This window comes from Rhipicephalus microplus, chromosome X (genome assembly GCF_043290135.1).
Source record: "Rhipicephalus microplus isolate Deutch F79 chromosome X, USDA_Rmic, whole genome shotgun sequence".
Lineage (NCBI taxonomy): Eukaryota > Metazoa > Arthropoda > Arachnida > Ixodida > Ixodidae > Rhipicephalus > Rhipicephalus microplus.
In genome coordinates, this window is record NC_134710.1 from 257,027,797 (window position 1) to 257,043,331 (window position 15,535).

The 15,535-nt window shown below is 43.9% G+C and overlaps 1 protein-coding gene across 2 annotated transcripts in view; it reads right to left on the minus strand.

The window, feature by feature from the left end:
* mle (dosage compensation regulator mle) overlaps window positions 1-15,535 on the minus strand; it is a 155,662-nt gene that overhangs the window by 79,048 nt on the left and 61,079 nt on the right. For both annotated transcript variants that reach the window (XM_037414127.2, XM_037414128.2), the window contains 3 exons: window positions 12,005-12,103; window positions 4,311-4,520; window positions 3,308-3,381 (listed from right to left, as the gene is read on the minus strand). In XM_037414127.2, coding sequence (XP_037270024.1) covers window positions 3,308-3,381; window positions 4,311-4,520; window positions 12,005-12,103 — 383 coding nt within the window. The remainder of the gene's footprint in view (window positions 1-3,307; window positions 3,382-4,310; window positions 4,521-12,004; window positions 12,104-15,535) is intronic.

The following is a 15,535-nucleotide window of genomic DNA, read 5'->3' on the forward strand; positions in this document are numbered from 1 at the left end:
GATGCAGCCACACCAACTTGGTCGACGGAAATCGCAGACATGCCGACAACAACGATGCACCTTAGTTCAGATGTCTTCTCTCTTCTGCTCTCAAACTCCCTTAACGCACCGCCGTGGTGGTCTAGTGGCTAAGGTACTCGGCTGCTGACCCGCAGATCACGGGATCGAATCTTGGCTGCGGCGACTGCATTTTCGATGGAGGTGAAAATGTTGTAAGCCCATGTGCTCAGACTTGGGCGCACGTTGAAGAAACGCAGGAGGTCAAAATTTCTGGAGCCCTCCACTATGGCGTCTCACATAATCATATGGTGGTTTTGGGACGTTAAACCCCCCATATCAATATCATCAAACTCCCTTAACTGTAGGCCATCTTCCCTTATGGACAGCAGACCGCTCCACCTTTTTGTTTGACTAATGATAAACTCTTCATCTGAGGCTTACACAGAGGAGATATTCACACCCCTCCTTCTCCATTGCCGCTACACATCAGCACTTGTGTATAAACAACGAACTCATCAATATATATATATATATATATATATATATATATATATATATATATATATCTTAGTCAACCATGGTGGTGTATCAGTTACAGTGCTCAGCTGCCGACCTGAACGTCACGAGGTTCAATCTTAGCTGATGTATATTAATTCAGCTGATGATATCGTCGATATAAAAGAAGCTAATTGAATGTGTTTTGTTTGGTTCATTCCAACCGTGTCTACTGTGTCCATTTACTCCAAGAGCATGGCGCTCGCCACATCTAGACCTCACACGGGCGCCCAACGTAAGGCTCTTGAAGCTTCAGACGACAGTTTTCGCGGTACGGTACAAGCTTTTTATTCAGCCGGGGCAGAGTAGGCCTAAAGAGACTTCCACTGCTAGCGTCGGTGGTGTGCTTTGTTGAGAGCGAGGAGATCGGTTGTTTAGAAGTGTTTGAACTTGTCAGCATGTTGATTTTTTTTTTCTTTCTGCTCGCAAGTGGTTCTGGGGTGAGCAAAGCTCAGAGCACGTGGATTGTAGGCCAGACCTGAAGCAAGAGTACGGAAGCCTAGTAGGTGGTTTGATTTTCTGTAAATAGCTTCTTCTATCTCTTTGGGCTCAGGGAGGTGGGCGTCATTGCTGTCTTGCAGCTCGACGCCAGGGCGTCACTGTTCGGGATGGTGGGCGCCAATCACTTGATAAGCTGCTATATGCGGCAAGCGAGTTAGGCCACTTTACAGCGTGGATGTCTCCTTGCAGCGGCCTCTTCTGCGCATGGGCTGGTTGCCGAGTAGATGCCGGTTGATATCGAGCAACTCACTAGGCCTAAGGCTCTGCGCAGCCGCCTGTCGCACGTGGCACAACTAGGTGGACCGTGGCGTTGAGGAGTGCACTCTGCTTCCCTCACTTTCCTTTATCTTGCGATGCGCGAGTTAGAAAAAGTGACCTTTGTTTTATATTAGCTGGGCGTCTCGGCCGCCGCCGAGGTATTAAGCAGTACTGACCATCATACCACATGGGCGAGGAGCCCAAAGCTCCCTTTCCTTTGCCCTACTGCATTGTTCTGTCGAGTGTTTCGAATGTACGCAACGGGACTGATGTAACCCACGGCTGGCTGTCTTCTGCACATTGTCAGAGCCACTGGCCAGGAATGCGGTCGCCAGATCGGGCGATGGACATGCCTGGGACCTGCGCAACTGCCTGCAGTCCAGTCCGGCGCCCTCGTGAGTGCAAGTCGCAACCAGAAGACGTCTCGGCGCGAGGAACTGTGACTCGCGCCGACGGCAACGTTGCCGTAGCGGGACCGGTACTGAGGTGAAGTCGACGAGCCGGACAGTGCAGCAGTGTCGACCGGCGGTGGTGTCGTGGTGCACGAACATTCTTTATGGACAAGTGTTGTCATCTTTGTTCGAACTTAACGGATTTCTTTGTTGTTGTTTTTTCCGGGATATCGTTTGAATTAAGGTTGGGGGAATGTGGGGGTGCTAACACCCTCTGTAAAGTAGTTTGTGCCTCATGGCGCACGTGTCTCGCGCATAAGTCGCATTCAGGGGTGACAGCTATCGAGCGTTGTGGCGTTGTGCTTGCGAGTGTTTCTCACCACCACCATCATCATCGTGGTTGTTAGAACGGTAACACCAGCGGTGAACGCCCGACGGCAAGCCTTGGTGGTGGCAGAGGAAAGAGAAGCGGTCCTTTTTGGCGCGTGGCGGTTAGCACGAACGGATGTCTCTAGTGGTGGATACCCGGTGCGTGGCAGCATGGGTTGCACACCGGGGCCCCTCGTGGTAAGTCAAGCGTTGGCAAAGCCGCCTTGAGTGTGTTCTTAAGTTTGTTACGTTGTTGAATGTTGTGTAAGTTTGGTGTAAGGCGTTTGTGTAGCGTGTTGATCACGAGTGATGTATATTAATTGGACTGTGTCCATTTACTCCTAGAGCGTGGCACTCGCCACATTGAGATCCCACACCGCAAGTCTCATTTCGATGAAAGCTAAATGCTAGAGGCCCCCGTGTACTGTGCGTTGTGAGAGCACATTTAAGAACACCAAAAAGCCGAAATTTCCGGAGCACCTCAACTACTGTATCCCTCATAACCATTTTGTGATTTTGTGACATTAAACACGAGATATGCTTATTAATACTTTATATTACATATTGCCCAAGCATTCTAACCTACCACTTTGGCCCGTGTACCTAAAGACAGGTCGCTGAACAGTGCACATACAGGAATGCAGCTCATATCATTTGATGTCACATCCAAACGAGCTTTGTCGGTGTTATTTAAGCAAAATTTTCAGTTCTATTATTCAAATAGGGTTCTCCTGTATCAATAAACTTCCACTATCAAGTGTCCAATGAGGTTCATGAAAGCTGTTTAGAACCCATGAAAGTGTGCTTTTACATATTATAGTGTTACACTGGGCAAAAAATCTACCAAGGCTGAACAATATTGTACATTCAACATATGCAGAGCCAATGTTTGTTAGCTATGGTTCAACAATGTTTCAATAAGATGGTTTAAACTGCGTTTTATTGGCAAGAGCTTCTAGCTGAAGCCAGAAACATTGTGTAATGCAAATTTTTACGTTGAACTCCAGCATTCAAAATTACAGTAGACTCTCATTAAACAGAAACTTAAAAAAAAAACGTTCTGTTTAACAGGAATTCTGTTTCCTGAGAGATGACCAGGGGTTCAGAATACAAAAGTGAAACCAATCTTATAGAAGCACTTGCTCTATCAGCAGTTGCATTTAACATATTTTCGTTTACTGAGAGTCTACTGTATTTTCAAACCACTAATCACAAGCAATTGGCAAACTTACTTGCACGAGTCAATGACGAACACCACATCGTTGATGGTAATGCTCGTCTCAGCAATGTTTGTTGAAAGAATCACCTGCAAATGAAAAATGGATAAAACGATTGACGAAAAATTGCACAAACACATTTGTTGCACATTTGTCCTTAAAGGGAAGTTTCCTATTAAAGGGAAGCTGAAGAGGTTTAGAAGAAAGTGGAGTTATAAGCACCTTCTTGCACTTCTGAACTTCCAGAACACACAAAAAAAAACACGAAACTTGACACTGCTCGAAACGAAAATTCATAGCAAGAAACTCCAAACCACTGATGCATGGCAGATAGCAAATCCGGCTCACACCATCATTGGTTGAGCGTACCAGTGTAATTCAGGGTGCCTACCAATTTGATATTTCTATATTCCCTGACTTTTCCAGATTTTCCATGATGATTCAAAGCAAATTCCATGACCGCCACGTCTGGTTGGAAAACTTTGTGCACTGGAAACAAAGCCTCGAGTGGTAAAAAAGAAAAAAAAAAGGTTCTCCATTCTGGTGACTTTCCGCACTAGTGTGGTTAGCTGGGATGGTGTCACATACTGAAACATATGAAATGGCCGCTTGCATGGCTGAGTAGAGCGACTGTTCACACGTCACGATATCTTGTGCAAGCAGGTGACAAGAAGCTCATTTCAATCCGTGTCGTCAGGGTACAGTAAGAACCAAAACTAGCTTTGAAAAACATGTTGCAATTAATTTTTCAAGGCACACTCATGTTTACCAGTACAAATTCAAGGCTCTTAAAAGCACAACCTATGACTTGATGAAAGAAAACAATTGAAAATTTTCATGTCAGTACCCTTTCAATGCATGACTAACTTGTCAAATCATTTTTGACAAATTTACAAATGGTAATAATTGCACTGTCATAATAGTGATATTTTCCATGTTGTGGTCTCTCTTGTCATGCTTCAGTACACCCAGATTTTGATTGCAAGGAGAATAACTATAACGTTTACAAAACACGTACCTTTGTCACATTTTCAGGCACCGGCCTAAATACTCTATGCTGGTCTTCACGGGGAATCTGTGAGTGCAGTGGCAAAATTTGGTACTGGGATGTACCAAAAGTGGGGTGCTGCTGCAAATGCTTCATCAGGGCAAAAATCAAATTCCAGCCAGGCAGGAATATTAGCACAGCCCCTTTCTCCTGCATGTTCTTAATATGTAGAAGTAATGCCTGTCAAGGAAAGTTAAACAATGACATGAATAAAGACATCCACTAGTACCACAGCCCACACAAATGTGCCTCCAAGAAGCTGCAATACAGCAATTATTATGAAAAGCCTCGTAAACAAATCAATGTGATGTTAGAACTAGAATCTTCAAAAGACACACACATGAATGCCAGAACACCAACAATGTCATGTCTACTGCCAAACAAAGGCCTCTTCCAAACATTTACAACTCGCCTGTCTTGTACGAGGCAACTCCATTTTATGTTTACAAATTTCTGAAAGCTTGATCCCCCACCCAACACTCTGCAGTCCTCAGCTGCTTCTGCCATCCCTTGGTGTACACTTCGCTGCTACAACTGGACACAAATTATGTAGCAGTGTGTAGCAGCCAGGGCAATTCGGCACAGCTATGTGCAATTGGCGCAGTGGTAGCATCACTGCTATATTTTGTACCATATAGAAATAAGCCGATCAGTCTACTGCTATCAAGTCTTCATCTCTCTTCTTATGTATTTGCATCCCTTCTTATGGCCTTTTTCCAACTTACTGATACAGTTAAGCCTGGATAATAATGAAACTGACTGATTCCCAGAAAAGTTCGTCATCAAGATGACTTTGTTATATGTAAGTTTGGTACGAAAATTTGAAACATAAATGCACAAATCAAACAAAGGGGAACTGAAGGCCGAGCTCACCCAAAACACTTATTTAGCAGTCAAAAACAGTGTTATTATTGCGATAGCAATTATATGGACACTCTCGACGGGTTTCTGCCATAGCCACCATGTGACGTAACAAGTCCAAATAAATAACATGCGCCCGCGGATCATAAAAGCCTACGTGTGCTGCTGAAGCAGTGATGAAATGAGACGGCCTATCTCTATCGTCCCGAGGGCGCATATGATAACATCCCCCTCCCCCCCGCATATGCCGTCGAATGCTCTAACAGAGAGGAAACCACCAGTCTTGAATGATCATGAAAAACACAAGGAGAAAGGGTGGGTCGCTCGAGTAGCAACAATGAACATTGATATTAAGGATGCTTGATTGCTGGTGCGCGTGTTACCTCGGCAAGCATCAGGGTGCTTTCAACTCAAAAAGACTGCGTGAAAAGAGCACTTCTTCCTGAAGCGGCTGTATTTGCTTACAGCAGGGTTTTCTAGGAGTTTCACTATATCGGATCCATAAGAGTTAACAGCCAGCATAATTTGTTGCTATAGCACTCGTTACATTGCATTCAACACGCTGTGTGTTGTCAGAGCTAATCGGCTAATCACGAAGGCTATGGTTCCCGCGAACTCACGGCGCCAGACGAAAGTGCATGACAAGCCGACCTCCGAAGGTCCCTCATTACCATGGTCTCTGATAGTTTCCATCAGTGCCTAATCATACATCTCAGTAGTAATCACACAACTGTCCGCATTAAAGAAAAAAAAGGAAGCTGAACGCCGTCAGGGGCCACTCCATGCGCGCGCAATGAAACAACGCTTGAACGCACAGGGTCGAAAACGAAGAGAAAACGACACGAATACCACAGAAAACTATTCGGTAAAGCGCTCTCCATATGCAGCGCGGCCCCACATGTGACACTACCTAAGAGCGTGACACTGCTGCCAATGCAAAAGAAGGTTTTTTTTTGTTGTTGTTTTGAGGGAGAAGAAGGATGTGCACATGCGCCCGCCGTGGCAAGAATGGCGGCAACGCCGGCTCGTGGGGCGCAGGCCTGCCTGCCCACCTTCACGCACACCCGCGCGCAATAAATGAGCGCTCACTCTTGCCTGGGGGTCACCGGGCCACAAGCGCGCCGTGCGCACTGCCGCCGCTTTGCACTTGGTCGGCGGCAGGGCAACCGGGGAAGATGCATGTTCGTGCCAAAATAACAAAATCTGGGGCAATCCTAGATTGCCTATGGCGAAAATTCATTATATCAAGGTTGTTTCCCACTATTACTATGCTACATATAGGTCGCAAATATATTTGCTTTTATGGAGTAACGGCGGGAAAGGGAAAACCTTATAATATCAAGAAGTTCGTTATAAGGAGGTTTAACTGTACATGTACATTCAAAGCATTGTGTTTAAAGTGTCATGATTATCACATATAAGATATGCTTCATCGTCAATGAAATCTACTGTTATGCTGTCTTCTACGGCCACATTTCTCTGTATATGTCTCGTAGGGCCCTTCTAACCTCATGGATAGTTACACTGTTTGACCTTGTTTTCACTCAGTTTGTCGACTGGTCCTACCAGTCTTTCACTACACGGATTTTGGTTTTTCTTATGCTCTTTTCTTTTCACTTCCACCTTACTTTTCTCTGCTTCAGCATGAACAAGAAGAAACAGCTCCTTGTGACAAAAAGCATGTGAGGCCCTTTGTCAAATACTCCTTTGTAATGGTACGCAAAACTTCTTGCAGCTACAGAAAGGACTAGATAGGCCAAAGCGGACACTGTATTAATGTATAATGAAGGCGCATCTGAACATGTAAAGGAAACTAAACCCTGTCTGTTACTTGATGCTTTTCTCATATTGCAGGTGCGAGATTGTATTAGTGACCCTTATGTACGCCTGTATAGCAGCAGAGAAAAAAGGTACTTCTTGATATGCACATGTAATCATTCATTGTATCCTTCTCTTTGCGCATGTGCTCTTGGTGCAATGTTTTGCTTAGTTATTCAGTGGTTTTGCCAATGCATAGACTGTATAAGTTCGTGATTATCTTGTGTACCCACTTTTGTGCATGTGTCTACTTAATTGTGCACCCTATTACTTACAAGTACAGTATAACCTCGTTACAACAGATTCGCTTACAACAGACCGACATTTGGTTACTACACACTGATTGGTGGCATTATGCTGACCTCCCTATTTGTTCCATTAGTTGAACTTCGTTCGACCGATGGAACAACGGACATTCTGGTACAATGGACATTCGAATGATCGACTAAAATGTGAGGTCTGCAAGGTGGTCAGGACTTCTTTACAGTGGACTTTTCTGCCATAGACATCCCAAATTCTGTGACTTCGGACTTGAAGCATCGCGTGGCAAACTGTCAGGACGGGAATAGCGCCGCGGATATCAAAGTACAGATTCAAGAACAAAGGCCGCCGATATCCGATCTATTAATTATTAATTACACCAAGCTTCGCCATCGAAAAATCGCTGCGCAGCGCGCTTGGTTTTGCTTGTTGGGGTGCTGACACGCAAAACTGTTGGCCGCTGCCACCGCTGTTCCAAGCAGTCAGAGCATGAAGAGCATGGCTGGGGTCTGCTATCAATGCACAAGATTCATGGTTCTAAGAAGCCAGCGGCCGATGTGATTTGTTGCTTGCGAAGAAACACATTAGGGCTCAATCGCTTTCGCATATCGGCTAGCACAACGGTCTTGCCAGCTAAGTTTAGGGCAGAGTTAGACCTAGGCACGACTTTGAGCGGAAAGCGCGGCTGCGATGTGCATGGTCACATTGCCCGATGTTTCAAAGTATGACGTGCTCGATCGCGAGTACAAAGATCAGTCCCGGGGTGGTCTTTGTCGCAAGGTTCGAAGTGCTGATAAGCAGAACATTCTTGCTATTGAGTCAACACTATGACAATCAATTCGAGACACCTGCGTGCGATGTTCGCGGCGAGTACGGCGCACGATCTAATCTGAAGCCTGAACTACTGGTTGCAGCTGCCTCAACAACCCATGAACACAGAACGAGCCCAAAAATGTCACTAAGTAGTGCGATGTTAGACAGCCGCGGCAGCGTGACGCACAAGAAGCAGACGACGCTATCCCGAAGGAGTATCTAGAATGGGCATTGCACTAGCGATGCATATTGGACCAATACGGCAGAAGAAGCCAGTGGAAATGCTCCAAATGAATTTCATACATCTGCTTTTTGAACACGAAATGCTCTTTACAAATTACTTGTATGACGAGCCCAAAATAGTGGTGGGCAGTTGTGCCATTGCGAAGCTATAAATTTTTTTAAAACCCAGTTTTTTTTTTTTTTTTTTTGAACTTCCACAATGATTTTCACCAGCTCGGCAAGCGCAAGAAACTTTTTACAACACTTTTACATAGTTTTCAATGAAGATATTTTGGAATCAGATAGAAAAAAGGCTACAGACACTAAGGAATGATTTACAAAAAATGAGCTTTTTTTTATGAGGATAACTTCAACATGACTTGTGATTCTCTCCGGTTATAACGAACCCAATCAGTGTTTTCACCAAAGTCTGTTGTAATAGTACTGGGATTTCATATACTCCTTTTAAAACCGACCAAAACCCTCTTCACTGTGGAGGTCTGTTGTAATGAGGTTATACTGTATGGAGTGATGCCAAGTCTTCCGATGTGGAGCATTTTTTGGAGCAGCACAATTTTCATTTTGGAGCACTTTGTAGCGGCAAAAGTTTTCATTTTGAGCACTTTAGAGGAGCAAAACTTCCTATTTTAGAGCACTTTGGAGCAGCGAGATTTTCTATTTTGGAGCAATCTGGAGCAGCTAACTTCAAATCCTGGAGAAGAAGCAAGTTGCATTTACATTCAAGGACATGAACAGTTATTCTGAGGCTCTTGTGAAGACCTAGAAATATTTAGACTCATTGCAAATTTCATGAAGCCAATCATCTTAGAAGCACTCATTATTTCGGTTGATGATGCAAGAATAATGGTGTGATGCTGTTGAGCATTCTAGAAAAACTGGTTCAGTGATTATTTTCATAGCAAATAAACAGAATACTGTTTGAATAAAATTGTACTTCATGAAATAACAATATACACACACCTATGTGGTTATCAGCAGATATGGTAGACAAACACTGTCACGTACAATACTGGAAACTCACACAGTCCCAAGTGCATTTTCCTAAGATTACTTCAAAAATAAAAATAAAAACTTTTTCTCCACAACTGATTAGACTGCTGGGTGTAATATGACGTCATTCAGCTAGTCTCACAAAGCCAACCTCCTCTGGCACTCATCTCTGTGCTGGAACTTCACAATTTAACAACCCTCATTTTCCTTTTGCAGCAATATTTCATGTGGCTATGGCGTTCTGTTTGAACTACAAGAACCCCCTACCATGTCTTCAACAAAGCAGTGCATAAAAAAAAAATTTTTGCAGGGTATCTTATGCATATGCCTAAGACAACTCGAAGGCAAGATCCATTTTGTTTTCAATGGGCGAGCAATTATACAGACAATCTCAAATGATTTTAAAAAATTGCGGGGCGAAGGGGGGTCACTTTGATCTGAGGGGGGGGGGCGCAGGCAAAAAGTCATTTTGCACTATACTATATGCCATGGCGAAAAAATTTCAAATTTCAGAGATGGGGAGGGGCACGTTCAGAATGCAACTCTCCCCCGATACCCCAATCGATAACATTCCCTAGCGCATCGTGTCTTACATGCAAATAAAAGCGTGCGAGGGAGGGGGGGGTGACGAACGCGGCTAAAGCAGAGAAAAGAAGAGCTGACCTATTTCCTTTACACTGAGGGCGGATGCGATAATATCACCCCCCGTGCGAGGCCTCCCATCGGTTGTTACTCAAGCAGAGCGGAACGAGCCACTCGTGTCCCAGAGACAGGAAGGATCGAGCTAGCAACACAAGGTGGAAGGGTGTTGTTTCGAACTTCGACTACAAGGGCGTGATCGCTGGCGCACGCGCTATTCTACAGCTGGTATATCCTTCTACCTTATACTCTTAATGCGAACAGGCTGTGCCAAAAGTGCTTTGCTTTCTAGAACGGCTCATAAGGGTATGCACCGAGTCTAGATTGCAAGGCCGCCACACCATGGTCGCGCCGTTTCGGAGGTCCATTCGTACATTCCGTTCATGCTATACAGATAGAATCACACAGGTCTAGAGCAGCGAAGCGCGTGCCCGTCAACACAGTTGTTAGCCACGGCTTTTATCTCGCAATAGCTACAAGCTTCCGTTGATGCTTACACTACAGCACAAGGACCTAGCACGCAGCACCACCATGTTTGATAACATTACGGCGTCTCTTTTCACATATTTCTGCAGAAAACGCCGTAAATGCCAGCAGGAGTGACCGGCTGGGCACTCTAGACAAGTCCGATTCTATCTGTACGAGCATTGGTGTGCAAGAGATGTTTCGGGGGCCTCTAGTCACCCAAGTCGCAAATATCGAACACCTCGCGTGCAGCAAGTTTTTGAAAGTGCCCGGACCTTGGAAATGGCAACCACACTGCTAGCGTTTCTCACGCATAATGTCAAGCCTTATTATTTGGTATAACAATACAATTTGTTGGTATCGCATTCATTGATAAGAGTGTAAGTGAAACTAGCAAAATAACACTGGCTAAAAGGACAATAATCACTCTTGTTTGAAGCTTTCGTGCTGTCAGTTATCTAAACGAGAAGCAGATGTTATTAGTAGCACAGAAAGTTCATGAGCAATCTCCTTAAGCCTTGAGAAAGCGCGCTCTCGCTACTTCAAGCGACGCAGCAGCCTCCCCTCCACCCCTCCCTTCAAAACGAAGCAATAAATGCCATTCCGTGATGTCCAATTTTTTTTTAACCCTCAGCTATTGACCTTGGAAAGCGAGAGGCGGATGTGTAACAAGTTGTTTATTCAGCGAAATTAAATAGGTACGTGATTGTGACATTGGTGGCCCCAAAAACAAGGTTCACATGTATTGACATGCCGATGGCCACTGCCGGTGATATACGCTCCCAAATATGAGTTTGGCGCAGTATGGTGCAATAACCGTTGATATTATCAGGATGGCGCAGTAAATCTGATTTAGTGCACTTTGGCCCAATCGGTGCAAAGTGGGATCACTGTGTATGTGTAACACACCTGGCCATAAGTTAGTTCCGCTAGAATTTATTTCCGTTGTCCCATCACACACTGAGAAAGCAATTAATGAGCTAGAATTAAATATATACAAACAATGCAAATACTCCCCATGGTATGTGCATAGCAGACATGCTACATGGCAGTGAACATTGCTTACTGCAGTTAATTTTCTTCAGCTGGCTGACCAGAAAAATGATACAGGCCAAGAGTTTGAACACACATAAAAGGAGTACTCAGGAGCTTTGATGACACAGAAGAAAGTAACTTTTACATTATCAGTGCTTTTCCGTTATGTAGTAAGGAGTAAGTTTCAAGATTTAAGTTTCACGATAAATTGGGCACCAGTGGCATTGAGCTTTGCATCTCTTTAAGCTTAGCCATTCTCATATGCTTTGCATGCCACACGGACAGGACATTCATCGTACTTAACTTGCACATAGAGCGCACTTTATCTTTTATGACAACCTGTCCCATGCATTGTAAAGCACAACAGATCATGCATGTATCGGCACAATAGCCAGGCAGACAATGCTAAAAGTACAAAACAAATGTTTTGATTCTGCCACTTTTAAAAACAAGGCCACGGATAGCAATGCTCTGCATATGACGCACAAACATTTTCTTTTTCTTTAAGAACTACACAGCATGCAAGGCAAATCACATACCTCGATCAACTCAAATGACAAGGTCTTCTCATCTAATTGAGCCATGGACATCTTTGTTGAAGGCTTGTAACTTGGGTCTATTACTTTGTTCAGGTTCTCCTGAATGGAAAAGCAAGAATGTGTCAGTCAAATAAAATATGGCATCTGTGCAAAGTCTGCAATTAAAACACTTGTTTATTATGTAAAATAGCTCACAGGGATGAATATGATTTTTTTTATAAATAGTACTTGCCACCCACTAAGTACCAAATAATCGAAGGACTTGTATAAAATTTTGATAGAATATCCAGATGATGGTAAATCTGAAAGTATTTGGCTCAGCACTTACCAAGAAGTAAACAGTCCACTCTTCAGTTTATTTTTTGAAAGTTATTTGGATATTTTCATGCAAACATTAGGCTCAAGATTTTTTACCACTCCAGCAGTACAGAAGGCAGATGCTTTTTCGCTCTTGTTCTTGATGTTATTTTTTAAAGGTCATGGTGGTTAACCTTTGAAGTCATCGGAGCATTTCATCTTTACCTGTTGTGCATTGCAATGCTATGACATGCAGCCTCAACTGAATAAAGAAAGCCACCTTTGCTCCACTCTATTAATGCAGAGAACTTGGTAGACTCACTCCCTGTTTCTGCAGGCGAATGCCCAACCCACACCCACAATCTCGAACATTCACTGATGAGCAAAACACATCCGACGGTCTGTCATACCCGTTTTCGATGTTAAAGGGCCACTCACCAGATTTGACAATTATGAGCTGACAAGCGCAATGCGTACATGAGGCATTGATGATCACGTCTGCCAAAATTTGCAATCCTACGCACCGCCAAAATGGGTCAAAGTTCAAGATGAAGACTGCTCTCCCTTCGTTTCGCGGGAGCGTGCCCAGAGAATGAGGGCATGACGTACACGTAGGAATTGCCCTACGTACACGGCAGTGCAATGACGTTGGTCCTCTACGTAGATGACTGTGCTTTACGTTTCCAACAGTAGCATGTGATATAACAAAAATTATTTAACATGACATGTGTAAGTTATGTAATTCGTTGCTTGAGTAGATGAATAAAACTTGAGATAAATAAAATAATGAGACCCAATAGAGGAATGTGCACGTCTTTCCTATTTGCCATTTGTTTTCCCATGAATTTCAACGAGATATGGGGCTAAAGTGTCTGCGTTTTGCATGCATTCAGGTCCCCCCGGTTAGCGCATCAAGCAGACACCTGTCCAGGAAAAGAAATTAATGGTAATGCGCATTCGAGCACTCATGCATAAATCTATTCTACCGCGTCTAAGCCTTATTCTCTACCTCACCTATTATACCGCATCTAAGCCAGCGTTTCCAAACCATCCCACAGAAACAGGCAATAGACCAAAAATAACGCTGCTCAACAAAACAATGCCGCTCGCATGCTCGGGATTGGGCTTGTTCAGGCACGTCATGCGCACGTGACCTTTTGGTCGGATACTGGAGTGGGTAGGGAAGAAATTTGGCTTGTGAAGACTACACGGGGCGAGCAAAAAGGGTTTCGAGCTTGCCTCCTCGCATCTTCCTTTCACGCCACTTCAAAAAAAAAATGTTTTCACAGCATGTAACGAACTGATTGAAAAAGTTTCGTGGCACAATTAGGGTGGAAGCGGGGTTCAGTCTTTTGGAGCAGCTTTGGGAGCAGAAATAATGCGGTTTCGGAGCAGCTTTGGAGCAGTAAAATGGGAGTTTTGGAGCAGCTCTAGAGCAGCAAAAGGTGTGTTTTGGAGCATCGAAACTTAGTTTTGGAGCATATTTGTTGGGCCACACATCACTGTTAATTAGAGCTTTTGCTTTCAGATAAACCAAAAACATTTCAATGGTTTTTACTAAGCATGCAATGCTGATCAAGCGACTGGGCTTACCCGAAATTCATATATATTAAACCTTAAAACATCAAATGTGAAAGCGCAGCAACTCAAGGAAAAAACATAAGCGGCGTTCTTGACAGCAGCTAGACCTTAAATGGATGAAAAAAAAATTAATGTTATAATGTTGCAATGTGCAAAATATGATTAAAACACCGCATCCAACATGAAAAGCAACTCAACACTAGAGATGAGCTACTATATAATGAAATTTACCTTCTTACTAAACCTGTAGGGAACTATAAAGATAAATGTAAACTTATTTTTCTGGTCATTAAAGTGCCACAGCTAACATGAGAACAACGAGGACATTTAAATGCACTCACTGTGCCATTGCTAGGCAATTAAGTGAAATTTTTTTATTACGTAAAAAATTATATGGACCCTCAAAGGGTTTTCGTCGTCGCCGCCATGTTCGGCGTAAACTACTGCTGGCACCATTTCCCTCTCATCATACATTCGACCTGCGCATAAAATTGCGCAAGCTGGGATGATGAGCGCTGCTCAAGCTGAGATTAAACGAGACGGCCGATTTCCGTTGCTCGGAAGGCACACGCGTTAGCATCCCACCGCGTGTTAGAACTGTCATCGAATGCTCAATCAGAGAGGAGACACACCGCCTGTCTTGAACGAGCATGAAAAGAAGCGGGAAAGGGAGGTCGCTCAAGAAACGGCCATGAATTTCGATTCTAATCAAGGGCGCAGTTGCGATAGTTGGTGCGCGCGATATCGGCAAGCATCAGCGCACGGCTTGTAAACTGTTTTGCAAGGTGCTCTTACACCAGCGTTTTGTTGTTATGAGTGTCGCTATGTCGGATACAAAAGAGAGCTTTCAGCCTTCGTATCGTCGGGGTCACGAAGTCAATGAAGGCAGCAGCCGCTATTTTCATGAGTTAACATTTTATTTGGTCTAACCTGTGCTCGGAAAACGAAACGTCCCTCTACAGACAATACACACAGTAGACTGATAGCAGCGAACATAAAGCAATGTCGTCAATTTGCCACGCAGCAAAGTGCGGCGGCATTTATACATGAGTCATCAAAGATTCCAGCGTTATCGCTAGCAGAGTAAGTTCCAGAACAAACTGTAATGTACGCATTGTGTACGTAATCTCATCGGAAGGTTCTGAGATTATCTAGATAGTCCCCAGTCCTTCGAACGGGGTTCGTGCAAGGCAGCGTTACACGTGTAATGGTGCAGTAACAAAAAGTAGAAAGAAAGGAGCGTGTGCGGCATCACTATTACAACATTAGAAATTGTTGCTATTGCAGTCATTGCTACGTCGATGACACAGTTTTTTTTTTTTTTTTTTTTTTCAGTTTACATGGCAAAAAACTCGCCGCACTGTTGCTGAGCAACCACCGAGCACAGCACAGGCCCGAGGGTTGCTCAGCAACGGTGCGGCGGGTTTTATGCAACAGCACTGCCGTCTTTATAGCTTTCCTAACAATTTTTCTGTTAAAACATATACATAGAGCCGTATAATGAGGTATGCACACAAATGCCACCTTAACAACAATCATGCATTGTGTTCATGTGGCACAAGATTTATGCGTGATCCAAAATTTATTTTATTTATTTATTTCTGCCAGCTTGCTTTGCAAGCCATAAACAGGAGTGGGTTGTACAAAAAAGCT